This window comes from Egretta garzetta, unplaced genomic scaffold (genome assembly GCF_000687185.1).
Source record: "Egretta garzetta isolate BGI_Z169 unplaced genomic scaffold, ASM68718v1 scaffold273, whole genome shotgun sequence".
In the NCBI taxonomy this organism is placed as follows: domain Eukaryota; kingdom Metazoa; phylum Chordata; class Aves; order Pelecaniformes; family Ardeidae; genus Egretta; species Egretta garzetta.
This window is the reverse complement of record NW_009259236.1, coordinates 663,449-679,485: the sequence shown is the minus strand read 5'-3', so window position 1 is coordinate 679,485 and position 16,037 is coordinate 663,449. Positions and strand designations below refer to the sequence as shown.

At 40.5% G+C, this 16,037-nt stretch overlaps 1 protein-coding gene across 8 annotated transcripts in view; it reads right to left on the bottom strand.

Moving 5' to 3' along the window:
* ABLIM1 (actin binding LIM protein 1) overlaps window positions 1-16,037 on the bottom strand; it is a 93,318-nt gene that overhangs the window by 71,974 nt on the left and 5,307 nt on the right. For all 8 annotated transcript variants that reach the window (XM_035891475.1, XM_035891479.1, XM_035891483.1 and 5 more), the window contains exons 3-4: window positions 2,158-2,284; window positions 887-980 (exon numbers count right to left, since the gene is read on the bottom strand). In XM_035891475.1, coding sequence (XP_035747368.1) covers window positions 887-980; window positions 2,158-2,284 — 221 coding nt within the window. The remainder of the gene's footprint in view (window positions 1-886; window positions 981-2,157; window positions 2,285-16,037) is intronic.

The following is a 16,037-nucleotide window of genomic DNA, read 5'->3' as shown; positions in this document are numbered from 1 at the left end:
CCATTTTTTTCCACAAGCTTTATTATGTAAAGGCTTTTTTTCCAGGAAAAATGGACTATTAAAAATCACTAAAGCTGGAGTCAAACCATACAGCCCAGCTCCAGACCTGAGCTCAAAGCTTAGTTTCTTTCCATTGAACAGAGTTTCCTACAGGGAAAGGAGAGAACAGTTTTGCTTCTCATGTCTCAATGACAGTGTGACAAGGAAGGTCCTCTACATTGTGTCCCTTAAACATGTCAACGATGACAAAAGGTGATCCATGCACAGTTCAAGGATTCCAGCTCAAAGGGGACTCATCACAGCCATGGGAGATGGAGATCAGTACTGACAACAAGAGATACACATCTCTAAAAAGATTTGACCAGTTTCCATGAAAATGTTGAGGACTCCAACTATGAGTCAACAAAAGAGATGGTTCAGATGTTTTCTGCCTTCTCATTTCTGAACGTAAAATTTACCTCTCCAGCAAATTTCTCCTCCTCACCTTCTCAGCATCATTCAGATCATCTGGCCTCATTTAAAAAGAAATGTCATGTCAGAAGTTTTGGCAAACTTATGATTGCCAAAGGTGATTCCAATACTGAAATTACCTCTATAAATATATCAAATCTGAAACAGAATAAGCAGTGCAGTAAACTTTGCACATGACCATTAAAAGAGAAAAATAGAAACTACAGGTCCATAGAAACTAGTGGAACTAATTCCCTATCACATACTTTTCCTGATGACTGCAAAGCTGAAACAGTGAAAGTATTCCTGAAAATTAGCAACTTTGCAGCTAAAAACCAGCAGAAAAAACTTTGAGAATATTTGCATTCTCTGCAGTTACATGTGGGCATAATGGGACATTGCCCAATTCTTAAACTCTAGTTTACAATACACCTACCTCTAGGACTTTCCCAGTAATGAACTGGTGACATGCTTCACATTTGACTCCAAAAAGAACTTGATAGTCCTTTTCACAATAAGGAGCACCATCTCTGAAAAAGAAAATCCACAAATTACAAGCTATCTTTCAATAAACAGGGTACAGCATGACTTACAGTCTTCCCTTGTCTTCAGTCTGGAACTCCTACACACAGCAATAGGTAAGTGGGAGAGAACAAGGGAAATATTTTGCAGTAGAAGGAAAAAAAAAAATCGTATTCTCATTAGTGCCTCTTAGAATTACTCCTTAAATTCACATCAAGAAAATTCATCCAGTGCAAACCACTGAAATAAATCTCATTCTTTAGAACAGACTCTTTACACATACAGGTGGTGCAATTCTAGGGATAGGTCCCCAATTCAGACATAGGTCCATGGGGATGAGAGGAGATCACAGTCTTTATCATAGGCAGGTATTTTTTGTTCACTTAAGCCAAAAATCTTTGGTAGTCTGCAAGAGTATAAGTTACTTTTAAGTGTAAGGGTATGCAGTTCTTTAGTATGAACAGGCAACATACAGTAAAAGTGGAAACACTAATCAGCTTAGGAGCATTTATTTTGAGAAATTACAGATGCTACTTTTTATTAAATATTAATTAACTTATTAAATATTAATAAGCCCTTAATGACAGGTTTGTGAAACCTACGTTGTTTCCCTATTTTTTCTTTGTTATATGCTTGAAGGGGGGAACAGAGACTGTATCTTCATTCCCTCTATGTTATCATTACACCACTTTTCCCCATTCTTTTCCTCTACGCCTCCTTCTGGTCAAAACTCTCTTCATTAGTTTCTTATATGGAGATGAGAAACACAGCATCAGGTCAATCACATAATCACATTAACTCTGTTCTCTAGCAAAGGCAAGCAATGGACATGTTCTTACTTTCTTTCCTCAAAATCACATGTTGGAAAGAAAATGGCACAAAGATTTATCTGTCTAACGCAGAAAACACATGCAGGAATTCACCTAATCCTTTATGGGGACATGGAGATACACCTCTTTCCGTACCAATATTAAATACAGACTACTATCATTAAACACCACCTTTCAGTTGTACTTTTCAGCTTACTTTTCCTTCCCAGCTCAGCTCTCACTGGGAGCAAAGATTTTGGTGTATATGGATGGTGGTCAAAACTGGATTTCAAATGGTGAACTTTGCTGAAAGCTCTTCTCCATTGGGAACAAGAACTCATGCCAGGAGTGCAGAAGAGATGTAGAGGTTACTTACTTGCTGATATATTCCCCAGTTAGGACCTTCCCGCAGGCCTTGCACTTAAAGCACCCCAGGTGCCACTGCTTATCCAGAGCTAGCAATGCTTGTCCATTTTTTATGTCTCTTCCACAGCCAGCACAATCTGCAAATAAACAAACAAATGCATTTGTTGTCAGTTACTTGGTTCATTAACCCTCATTAACCACCCGCTCATTGCGACACTTGATAACTAACAGGGAGTTACACAGCAATGCAAAGCTACATCTTCCTTTCCTCAAACACATCCTGAGTCCTGTACAAAGATTGTCTTTGCCATTGGAGGCATACTTAGTAGAAGAGGGAAAGTACCTCTTCTGTTTTTCATGCTGTTTATGATTCACAGATTGTCAGGCAAGCTCTGTACAAACTTCAGATTTTGTTAGGAACGAGCTACAAAAAATCATCACTGCAGGAAGTTCCTGTCTTCTAAAGCGATCAGTGTTGTTTCTTGTTTTGCTTTTAGCGAGATCTTGACTGCATACATGAAGCTAAAAAGGAGGCCTGAGCAAGCATCATCAGGATTGCTGCACTTCCCCGTTGGGCGGCAGCAAAGCCCAACATGTCCACCCAGCTCAGGGGCGGTGGCACATCTCAGCTGGGACCAGGGGGAGGTGACAGCACAGGTGACAGCAGTATGACAGCAGTGAAGGCTGCCATGGCAGGGCATATTGTCTTCCACCTGCAGGCGTGGCAAACTGTAGTTCTCATGGTCCCTAATCAGTGTACAGACTCTCACTCAGGGATTTTGGTATTACCTTCGTAGTCGACACTCACTTTTCACTGCGATTCTGAAAGACTCTTTGATGGCAGAATGCAAACCCAAAGCCAGGAGCACCAAATGCCCTCTGTCCCAGAGGATGTCACAACATCTTTGTCACATCAAAAAATCTTCGGCTCAGCCCCAAGCTCCTATTCCTCTCCCTTCAAACATAAAATACTCGGGAGAGCTTTCCTCGTAAGGGGCAGTTCAGCACATAGTAAAATTTGAAGAGACTGATGTGGCAGACTGCACTGAACTGCAAGGATTGCGCTGCAGCTTCTGTGCCCAGCCTCAGGGGACAGAGGGACTGACGGAAGGGAAGGCCTGGAAGACCAGTGAAGCAGAAAGGGAGTGCCCATCAGCTGAGGCACACAGGGAAGCCACAGAGGAGACAGCCTGGAACAAAGGATTTTCCATATTTATTATCCCCAAACTTGGTGTTGCTTTGGTGGATGTATCCTCTCCACACACCTGCAACATCAACAAATAGCAACAAACCAAGACCAACAGGAGCAGAGCAATCTGAGCAGTTAAAGCCATTAAGGCACCAGGGAAAAGAGCATCCTTGCTGCGCTGCTCAAGCTGACTGAACAGGTACAGCCTGAAAACCTTCACCTCCTCATGGGTTTACAGCCCAGGCAACATCACACTTTGCAAAAGGGTGAGTCCAGGTTTATTATCACAACTGATAATGAGAGGAGAGACACTTCTTTTATACCAAATAGCCTGACTTTTGTTTCCCAGATAATGGGCCAAGAGGGCCCCAAATACATGCTATGCTTTCCTGCTATCCAGGTCACCACTTGCAGCATGTCCCTCTTTCCGTCAGCGGTGTTCTTCTCAAATCCCTTTAAAAAATGGGACTAAGCTCTATGGTATCTTGTGATAAAATGCAAGTCACAGACTGTTGACATGACTTGGACTTGAAAAGCGACCCTGATATGTCCTAATACCAGGACTTTGCTCTAGAGGACAAATGTTACAAATTGAAATCGTGAAATGACAGGCACTGACAGCATGTAATGGATCCCTGTGCTCTTCCGTGCCAGCTCAAGGCTCCATGCCACTCCGTAACAAATGGAACGGGTCACCGAGGGAGGCTCTGGAATTTCCAGCATGGGGCTGAGGAGGGGACAAGCAAAAGATCTGTCAGGATCGCTTTGGTATGCTGATCTTGTCTTTGGGAGGATACTACATTATCTCTTGAGGTCTCTTCCAGCCTGTATTTTCTTAGGCTAAATCTGAAACTATGCAATTTGCCTTCTGATTGCAACAACTCCAGTCTCAGTGGGTGCTGAACTGCAGCTTTAAACAGCACCCATTTCTCAGCTTCCTAGCACTACTGCTTCTCCCTAGTGTGCCAGCTTCCATATTCCTGACCTGGGATCCTGCCAAACTGTGATATATTCACTGTTACATTAATGCCTCAAAAAATCTGCTCTATTTCCCCCACTTTTTTTTCAGCTTTATCCAAGAAGCTTCCAGGAAGCTGAAATTTCTCAGTTATGGAACCAAGAAAGAGATCTTTAAAGCACTTAGTTTTGCTTCTAACTGAATTTTTGAAGCAGTAAGAACAGAAAAATGCCTTACACAAAAGGTCTGTCTAGTCCAGTATCTTTATCTCTATTGGTACCAAAATGAGTTACACAGAGGAAGTAGGGATCCATGAAGTATCTCTACCTGCTTAAGTGCTTCTTGTAAGCCAAAGGTGGTGTCACCACACTTACTCTTGTGCTCATGTGTGATACAAGGGGTTGATAACATGCTTTTATTATTCTATAGCAATAAGGACATTTACTTACTCTTTCTGGGTTACCTGAAGTGTTTTGCAAGAGTAAATTAACACCATTATTTCCATTCTGTTAATATCACTGATATGTCAAATGTCTAGAATCAAAGTAAACTAATAGCCCGGTATGTCTTATTGGGCTGAGATGGCTTTTAACTAAACCTTATTTTAACTCTGGCAAAACAGTTGGGTATGTACATGAAAAGCTAGCAGTTATCATTATCTCCTAAAATAGAAAGCAAGTAAGGCTAGGCTGGGCTAAGAAAAGACCATTTGTTCATCCAAATTCTACAGATAAAAGCCATTTATGATCTCAAGCCTGCATGAGGCACATTAAAGCCTTTGGCTGAATGTCATCAGCACACAGCATATGCAGGCAGGATCTCAGTATCACACTAAGCACAATCTGCATCAGCCTAACCTATAACCAGCGCATGCTGCAAACAAGAGGACCACGAGGTAAAACTAGTGGTCCATAACCATACGCCAGAGCAGACATGTACTAAAAAAAAAAAAAAAAAAAAAATCTGAAAATGCTTCCCAAAATTTTGTGCAACGTTTCCCGCCATGGTTCTCTTTGGCTTCATACCCGGGCCTAACAGACTGCGCCCCTTGATCCCAAGCTTTCTTGTGCTTTCTTTTGGTCATATAACCTGGATTCTTCCCTACTCCAATTCCATGGACATCCACACATTCAGCTGTGCCAGTATAACAAAAAGAAGGAAGAAGAAAGCGCAGCGTATTGGTTAAAATGCAGAGTGAGCAGTACAGTTCCTATATGCACTTATGAAAAGTATATGATAAAAACACTATGTGGAATTACATTTGAGCTGAAGGAAGGCTTAAGACTAGACATTCCATGGCACCAATTCTCATAAGAAACGGGAAGTAACACATGTTCATGTGTTGTGTCCACACCCAGAATCTTCAGCTGTATGACAGCCATTTCTCAATAAAAGCACTGCAGTATGACTTCAGTAAGGACCCGACCGTTAGAAGGTTATCCAGAAATGTCAGGAAAACAGTGTATTCCCCAAAAATCCATCCTAAGCAGGGAATAAATTGTTGTGCCTTAGAGCACTGGACATACAGTTACTCAAATCACGATGCAGCCTCCCTGGGCTGCCTGTGACGCCAGCAGCTGCAGGCTCCACAAGCAATGTCCGCTTGCTCAGACACTGTGTGTAAAAATTGAATTCACTCTCTCTCATAACAACATTAGCTGACAGCACCATTTTTTAGCCAAGCAAAAGCTTCTTACACAGTCCTCTGCCAGAGATGCTTAAACGTACCTGCTTTGTCTTGGGCCTGCTCAATCTGAAGATATATCCTAACATATTTAAGCTACAGCTCTGGAATAAAATAGCCCAGAAGGGTGTCATATTTGATGTGTCCAGATACAAAAGCAAATGCCAATGCCTGGACAAAAGGGCTGTGATGTGGAGTCAGCCAGCCCAAAAGCATGGAAAAGCGGGGGGACAGGACAAGGGAAAGTAGCACAGCACTACAATATTGTATATGATTAAGAGCCCCCACCCCCCCAAGCTCCTGAAGCAGCCTCACTCATAGATGTAGGCCAGGGTGAGCTGCCATCCATGACACCTTGCTTGTAAAGATGCAACGAGAAAATGCATTTCCCTTTTTAGCATCTGCATCACCCCAGACATCCAGGAGTGAAGCATCCTGCACAGCAACCCATTCGTCACTGCCTAAATTAAGCGGTGGATTTTTCTCCTTTGCTTCCCTCCCCTGCTCTCAGCCAATAGCAGGGAGCTCTGATCACAGCGCAGCACTGGGCTCGGAGCTGATACAGCTGTATTAACCCTAAGCGCACTGCATAGAACTTTACCCACTCCCATTTGGATGGCTTTGAAAATTTACCAGCAGTTATATCTTTATTTCACATTCCCTGCTCACACCACAACTTCTAAAAGGGAAACAGTCTCTACCTGCTTTAGTCCTAACGAACACGGTTATGCACGGTCATGTGCAGGGAGAGGTTTACGTGAGCATACGAACTCTGCTCAGTGCAGGGTTAGCTTGGTGAACAGAGCTAACTGCAGTCTGATTTAATGATACATAATTAAGTCGCCCAAAAGTTCCTTTCAATCCTGATGTCCATTAGTAACACATGTCTAGATAAAGTCTGAAGCTGCCACTCCTTTTGTTACTGTTCCCTTTCCTAAAACACACAGGTAAATTAGTTTATAAAGACATCACCAGCAGGCTTCTGCCCTGAAGCAGGTAAAGCAGGGCAGAATGAGGGGGATTTTTATTATTATTTTTAAAAGAAACAAACAAGTTTTCATTGGACTTACACAGAAATACGTTGTCAAACACAGCTGGACCTAAAGAGCAAGCTATGAGGAACGGTGATTTGGAAGTGAAGAAAGAGGCAAATATTACCACTGAAGTCAAGGTCAAGAAAGTTATAATTGTAAATAACTCTCAGCCACCTTGAAAAGCAGCTTACATCCCACTAATTTTTCTGTGGCAATTTGAAGGTTACACAACTATCATTTCTCATGGAGTTAGGAAGACCAGAGTTTTAACTCAGTCACCCTTTAACCATAGATCAGGCAGGGCCTTTTAAAGCCTTGTTTTAATTTAAAAAGTTTTGACGATATCACACAGGCTTTTCCAGATAATCAAGATATTTCTGTCAAAGCTAAAAATACAGACTCACTTTGTCTGTTCACAGAACGATAAACGCTTTCAAAGTTTAAAGCATAACTATATGATCATCAGGGCAGTGATGAGTTCTAGAAGTCAAAGGGCATACAATATTGGGAATTTTACATCCAGGATTTAGATTTGAGTATGTAACTCAATTTTGCAATGAAATCTACTCCAGACCCTTCCTCTTTGCCAGCTCAAGGATGGGAAATGTTTGTCAGAACAAAATGTACTATTGCCCTTTTGCTAAAGGCAAAACAAACCCATGCGGGCAGCCTTGTACTCCTGAAATCTAACAATAAGAGGCTGGGTGCGTACAATGGAGGGAAATAAATTTCCCCTGGGAGGTGGAGTATAGCTTTGACAGTTTACTATAAATGGCAAGTTGGGAAAAATGGGTATTTTCAAATTAAATAAAGAAAATGTAATTATTTTAGTAGATTAAATATGGAAAGAAATCACAATGGCATGAACTAGCATTCTTTTCTTGCAACACAAGTCCCTGTTAACCATCTGTCAGTGCCTAGCATTGACTTGCCTTTTTAAGAAACAGGTTAATATACATCTTGGATGTATCGCTACTGTAAATAGCTCTTTCACCATCTGATGTAATTTAAAGTGATTTGGAAAGATGAATGCTCTTCCCCAACTCTAGTTAGTTAACATGACATTATTTTATCAAAGGAGTTTTTTCTTTTTCCCTGCTGTATTGATGTAACCGTTTGTGTTAGTCTTTTACACAGGAAAAGGAAACAGAATTTCACTTCTTTCCACATCTTTCTACACCTCCTTCCTAAAGGAGGCCAAACCAATTGACCTTTTAACCTCTTACTCCTGCAAACTGTCCCTGCAAGCAACATACCACCAAGTTAGCCTTTTTCCATAACATCAACCTCAGGCCCTTCTTCAACCCAATCTGAACTGAAAACCAAAGGGTCAATTAAATAGGAGGAGGAAGAAAGAACAAACATGCTACAAGCTAAGAGAAGAGTTTTTAATTGTTCTGTAAAAAAAAAAAAAAAAAAAAAAAAAAAAATCTTTTTTTCCATCTAAACCCCCCAGAGCCCTCAACCAAACCTCTTCCTCAGACTCTTTCTAGCCAGTTGTCATATAAGCTTCAAGTGCTACACAGTTCTAAGGTTGCAGCTTAGAGCAACAGCTCTACATTCACCACCTTCATGAATTTGTAAGCTTCACTCATAAAATCTCCCATAACCTTTGCCTTTCCAAACTTCTAAGTCTGTCTTTTAAGTCCCTCCTTGAAAGGAAAGAGCTGTCATCTTGAATTAAAAAAAAAAAAAAAAAAAAAAAATCTTCTTTTCCAGCTTAGCACCCCAGAGTCCCAGCTGTAAAGCTATTCTGAAGGATAAACCACAGGTTTATCCAAGATGAGGCGAGACTTCACCCTGTTATTTCTTTTACCACACTTCAGTACTCAGACAGTTCCAGCTGAATTAAAATTCCCAATTCCAACCAACAGTACCCCAAGTGAATCACTCAGTTAGCAGATGAGCTTCACTGTTTAATACCCAGCTCATGGATAGCACATTGTGTCTCTTCATCTGCAGACTATTTTGGGTAATTTTCAGTTGTTACTTTTGGAAAACAAGCAGTTCAAACAGGGCACAACCTTCAACAACAGGAATGAAACATAAGGCAACTTTTAGGAAGGTTTTTATGCCCCGATAACCCATAGCAAACTAAGATTTAGCTAACAACTAAATCACTTTTCACATTCTTTTTAAGTGACCTCCGATTCCTGACTTACTACTTGGCAGGCTTTCTGAACATCATAATTCCCAGATACTCTTATCTCTGGAGATCTCCTCCAATAGTTGTGTTTTCCAAGCTAGTGATGCCTCCTCATGTTTACTGAGCAATTCCTTGCACTTCTCCCAGACCTTTCTTTGGAATTACCTTTTCATCAATACTTCTCCAGTAAAAGCTGAAGAGATGGGCATGTTTTGATTCCAAGTTCAGGATGGGGTTACGCTTAGACAAATAAGAACCAACACTTAAGTACACATGTATAGTCTATTCACAATTGTTTCTGCCCAACTTACATGTAACACAAAGGTATACACAAGAAACAGGCAAACTGGACTGAAAATATCTTCCTGAAAACCAGTAATTTTTCTGAAGGAACATTTTCCAATAGAAAACTTGTAAATCAGAAGCTTCCTGCCCTGCGACAACTATATTCTCTATACAATTGCTGCTCTCCATCACCCAAGAGTCAGTCTGTAACAATGCTTTATACACTTCCAGAGAAGGATCTAAGGCATTTTATTATAAAGCAGCAATGAAAATACCCGTCCTTGTAGAAGAAATAGCTGAGTAAATGGAGGCTACTCAAGTAATTTAGCCATTGTTATGAAAGCAAGGACTAAAATTAATCCAAGAAAGCAATTCAAATGATGAAAATGCCTCAAAAATTGCAAACATTCTTCAAAAGAATAAATCTGCTTGTAGTAATCATGAAAATGGGCCAGTGTCATTGGAAGGATTTATCAAGGGAAGAGCTACATATTCTTAGGCGTAATCTAATGGCTTTTGCCAGAAAGGAACTGTGCTTGGGTTTGCATAATTTCTCTGAATTTTGTATCATTTCATGCATGTCGATTTGCTTGCTTTATTCTTAAAAAAGGGGGCAGGGTAAAGTTTTAGACCCATTGCATGCTCAATGTATTAAGTCATAAATGTAGTTAGCTTGCAAGGTTCTTACAATCAATTTTAGATTAAAGTAAGGAGAATTAAATATCGATATTCAAAAATCAAGGACTTAATCTGAAATCAGAATTTAAAATTTTAATTAAATCAAAGTTAAAAATCCAAATGGGATGTGAAACCACAGAGAAGCAGCTTGCTTTCTTTTTCTTCTCTGTGAACAAAATCAGGTATGACAAGATCTGCCACTTGTAAAATCTTTAAGGACATGGTGATCCAAAGCAAATGGTTTTATAAACTACTGACCCTCGACAAATCAGCAGTTCCAAAATCAAAATTTTTTTAATGCATTTGCTTTCTTCATGTGTCTAGCAGATTTCAGGTAGTGTCTGAAATTTAAAAAAAATCTACAACGCTAATTCATGCATTCTAATTAAATTTCAATTCAAATATAGCCCGACATTTCAATTTAAATTCAAATACAGCTTGACATAAATCATAAGGAAAAACAGTCGTTAGGGAAAAATATAGATGTTAAAGAATGATGAATTTATGCAGAGCTATATTAGTTTAAGTAAATGTGTACAGATATGGAATATCCTCATGCTTATCAATTAGTCTTTTATAATTAAAAATCTAAATGTAAAACAAGGTTACAATCAATTATTCTAATCAAGGTTTCCTGGGTTCTTAGGTAAACCATGATTAAAATTGGTGATTTAAATCAGAGTGTTTGAAATCAATCCACAATGATGTCTGTGGTATGTCTTTATTTTATCGCAAATAAAAAAAAGTATAGGACTACATGAGCCCCTTCTGTCAAGTCCCCCCAAAAGTACACTCCATTACCTAAACATAGGTATGCAGGTTTGTATGCCACAGAGATAGGCGAGTGTTTCTGTATTTTTAGCAGATAAGCCAGGAATTATGAAATGAGAAAAATATTTGTGTCATAGTACATACAAAATATTAAACCCTTAAGGCTCAAAATTATACACAGGATTTTAAAAACTACATTTTAAAAATGCATGTTCAAAACCAGCATTGTTGAGACCTTCTAAGTTCCCCAGTGCATTCACTGAAGTTTATGGATATTGCGAGTGTGTATCCCTTAAGGCAAAACTGGGCTCAGTGTCTTACACTGAGGCCTATCCACATCTTTGCCAAGTGTTTGTACAATATATAGACTATGTAGCTTTGACACACAGTGTGAAATTGTAGGATATTTCCTACGAATGAGCTCAAAATCATGTGTTGGATGTTGCTTAATTCCCTTTAAAGCCAAAAATCACTGCAGATAGCTTGCTTACAAATAGCCAATCAGCTCTTCCCCTTCACTTTTTAAGTCTTCCCTATGGACTTGAAGGAGTTTTCAGGCAGCTTGGGAAAGAAGGACAAAGAACAAAATAATGAAAACCAAGTCAAATGTGGCTATACAGTTACAAATCCTAGCTTCAGACTTTTCACAAGAACAAAGATCAAAAGGAATTTTGCATCCATGTTACCCACTCAGCTAACTTCTAATGGAGAAGTTTGTGATGCCTATAAATCAGCTCAGACATTATTTCTGAATACTGGCAATAATCACCTATATCTTTATCTAATGAAAGGACAGTTACGTCCCAAATATAAAACTGCATTAAGAATTAGAGAGTCTTTAAAAGGAGGACTGCAAAGCAAGTTTGCTGCTTCTCCATTCTGATGCTTCATTGTTTGAAAACCAACCTCACTTCCCCCCCACCTTTCATGGCAGTGAGGCAAAAGATGATTCCAAATTTTTCCTGCCCTTGTTTTTCTTCAATAGGTAAGGTTTGTTGGCTCTGCTCTACTTCAGCATTACCAGAAACCTTGTTGGAAGTTTCAGACATTCGCTGGGAGCTTTACTGCATCTTATTTGAAGAGATAAGGCTATTGAATAATTAACAAAGATATCTTTCTCCCACAAGTTCATTAAGCATTAAGCTTATTATTTATATCACAATGGAGCTAAGATCCCCAGTTGTGAGCCAGGATCCAACTCTGTCAGACTCTGTACTGATAGGCATAAAAGCATTTGTCCCGGAGAACTTACATTCTTTGAACCAGAACATAATGTGCAAAACAGACAAGGACAAACATGCAAAACAGTATTGTGAAATCTCCACGTGGATGCCGGCTGGTTGGGGAACAGCTGCACCAAAGATTATTCATGCACATGTAAACACTGGCCATTTTGAAAACCCTGGTCCACGTCTTGGCTGTACTGTAATGCTCTTCACTCACAGCAGAGACTGCTACAAAGGGGCGTCAACATAACTTCCCCGTGCTTCTTTCCAAACAGTATCATCGCTGGCTAGCTCAGCATTACAGGACACAAGTATCTATTTCACTGAAGAAGAGGAAACTGTGAAAGTCTCCACCATCATTTTAAAAGAACATGAATTTTCAAATGAAAACTCTTGCTAGGTGTTCTTCTGTTTCTTTTGGATAGGGAGTTTTTTCCTAACCATCTAGAAAGCCCAGTTTTCATTTGAAATGCAATTTCTTAATTAGTTCATGCATATCACTAAAACGATCCAGCCTTTCAGCAAAAAGGTAATCAGAAATCACTAAAGCTTCCTCACCAGCACCTAGACAAGGAACCCACAGAGAAAGGGCTCAGTCTCAGGTAGAGAAATAACATTCTTATTACCGTAGTGCTTTAGTGTGGAAATAGCGAAGTGGAATGCCTAAGGGAAAAATCTCTTCCTCAGAGGGAAACGTATTAAACTGTGTTCAAAGACACGTAGCCTCTTCAGAATTTCAAAGATGATCCCAGAGCCAGAGACTGCTGCCTGCAGTTCCGCCAGCGCAGACTGCTGGCACCACCTCACGTGCCTGCCCTGCATGGGGGGGATCTCTCCGCGGCTGCTCTGCTCTCAGCTGTACTTTTCACAATACCTCTTATGCGTTCAAGAAGAAATGCAAACCAGCATGGTACTTTTTAAAAATGAAGGTCTGACTAAACTAGGGATTTTTACGTTCAGATGTCTGCATCAGTTCACTTACCAGCAGCCTGTGTGAGAATTCATTGATAAAACGCCCTAATGGAGAGTATCAAAGAGGGTAAGCCTCTTAATGCGGCCAATCTACTTGCCTCCGATTCACACACTAACGTGAAGAGAAATCCAGAGTGCGTACCCTCAGTCCCTACTAATTTTGCCACCAGAGGAATAAAAGAGTTTGAGATGCTGGAAAGATATATTATAAAGCTCACACTACACTTTCAAAAGGTACCTAACCCTAACATGAATGAAAAACAAGGATTTTGGCAGACTTTAGGTTCTTGAATTTTTCCTTACACAAGTTGAAACCACACAATTCTTCTAATTTTTATGACGTTAACATCAACAGGTAAGACTCAGACAGTAGTACAGTACTTAGGACTGCATCATGCATCAATGCAGGACAAGCAGGGGATCAGGCCCAGCCAGCATGGGTTGATGAAAGGCAGGTCCTGCTTGACCAACCTGATCACCTTCTATGACCAGGTGACCCATCTAGTGGATGAAGGAAGGCCATGGATGTTGACTACCTGGATTTTAATAAAGCCTTTGACACTTCCTCCCACAGCACTCGCCTAGAAAAGCTGGCTGCTCATGGCTTAGACAGGCACACACTTTGCTGGGTAAAAAACTGCCTGGATGGCCGAGCCCAGACAGTTGTGGTGAAAGGAGTTAAATCCAGCTGGTGGTTGGTAACAAGTGGTGTTCCCCAGGGCTCAGTTTTGGGGCCAGTTCCATTTAATATCTTTATCAATGATCTGGAGGAGGGAATCAAGTGCACCCTCAGTAAGTTTGCAGACAAAACCAAGTTGGGTGGGAGTGTTGATCTGCTCAAGGGTAGCAAGGCTCTGCAGAGGGTCTGGACAGGCTGGATTGATGGGCTGAGGTCAACTGTATGAGGTTTAACATGGCCAAGTGCCGGGTCCTGCACTGGGGTCACAATAACCCCATGCAACCAAAGGTACAGGCTTGAGGACGAGTGGCTGGAGATCTGCCTAGCAGAAAAGGACCTGGGGTGTTGGTCGACAGCTGGATGAATATGAGCCAGCACTGTGCCCAGGTGGCCAACGGCATCCTGCCTTGTATCAGAAATAGCATGGCCAGCAGGAGTAGGGAAGTGATCGTGCCCCTGTACTCTGCACTGGTGAGGCCACACCTCGAATATTGTGTTCAGTTTTGGGGCCCTCACTACAAGAAAGACATTGAGGCACTGGAGCATGTCCAGAGAAGGGCAATGAAGCTGGTGAAGGGTCTGGAGCACAAGTCTGATGGGGAGCAGCTGAGGGAATTGGGGTTGTTTGGCCTGGAGAAGAGGAGGCTGAGGGGAGACCTTGTCACCCTCTACAACTCCCTGAAAGGAAGATGTAGCAAGGTGGGTGTTGGTCTCTTCTCCCAAGTAGCAAGCAATAGGACAAGAAGAAATGGCGTCAAGTTGTGCCAGGGGAGCTTTAGATTGGATATTAGGAAAAATTTCTTTACCAAAAGAGTGGTCAAGCACTGGAATGGGCTGCCCAGAGAGGTGGTGGAGTCACCATCCCTGGAGGGGTTTAAAAAGGCATGTAGACATGCCACTTAGGGACATGGTTTAGTAGGCATGGTGGTATTGGATTGATGGTTGGGCTTGATGATCTTGGAGGTCTTTTCCAATCTTAATGGTTCTATGACCATCTAAGCATGATACCATCTTTAGTTTGCTTATAACCACAACATACTAGTAAGCTAGAGCAACACTTTTTTCATTTTGCTGGTAGACAACTGACACTTGAAATTTAAGTACCTACCCTGATACATAAAACATATATGAAAAAAACAAAGCTACACTCAATTCCCAGATCCAAGATAAGTAACTGCTAGAGAATCACTCCCCTGACATGTAAACAATAAACTGTGAATTGCCAAACAACATAAAATAATCATGACAAGAAATTCAAAAGTTTGACTTTTGCTTTGACTCTTTTTCACTCTAAATTACAGCATGAAAGTAGGAAAATACCATATAATTTGCAGTTTTTTTAAAGATGGTGTTCAAAACCAGTTCACTGAACATATGATACAAAATGCTTAGGCACAGTGAAATGAGGCTGTCATCTATGGAATAGAGATACAATACAGGAGATCTTAATTAAGAGAATGTAAAAGGGGGCGGGAGGAGTGCAGGGCACCCATTGCCAAATAGCTAGAGCACACAAATTGCAATGTTGTCTGAAATTTAGAATTAATAGATGCCTGCGCAACTGCTTCTCTGGAAAGACAATATGGACCATTACAAACAGAGGTGTGTTAGCTCGTAGCTGGAACACAATAGAACGTAAAAAGAGCTTAAGATAGTACAAATCAGGCAATCGTGATGTTTTATATAAAACCTGGACAATGTTTAAAACATAACTAGTAGTTATTGGAATACACTACTTCTATTACTCCTTTATCGGGACCCGAAGAAAACTCTGTCTTCGGCAGCATCTTGAAAACCCTGAACTATCCAAGCCATCAACATCACACTTTCAGTCAGTGTTGTCTAGTTGTTCCCTGCTTCTGTGCTGCTCTACATCTGTCCCAGTCACTTTGCTTTACAGATCACATCTCATTTATCAAGCTGTCATATGAAATAAAACACTAACACAAAAGAACACCACCCATTTCGTTAGTCTGCAAAGCTATTTACAGGTATTTGGGATTAGATATCCTGTTGAATGAATTTGAATGAAAATCCCAAAGCTAGTGCACTGTGTACATCAAGCAGTGTCTAAGGAATAGTTGACTAAATTAGGAATTATGACTACTCTATAGCATCTGTATATTGAAAAAGACTGCCTTTGAAAATTAGGATTAAAAAGGAGTTGCTGAAATCGTTCTTCAAGAAAATAGCTATAATTGTTCCAGGTAATATGTGTGCAGTGAAAGGAATATTATTAATATACATGGACCCAACTAATATTAAACA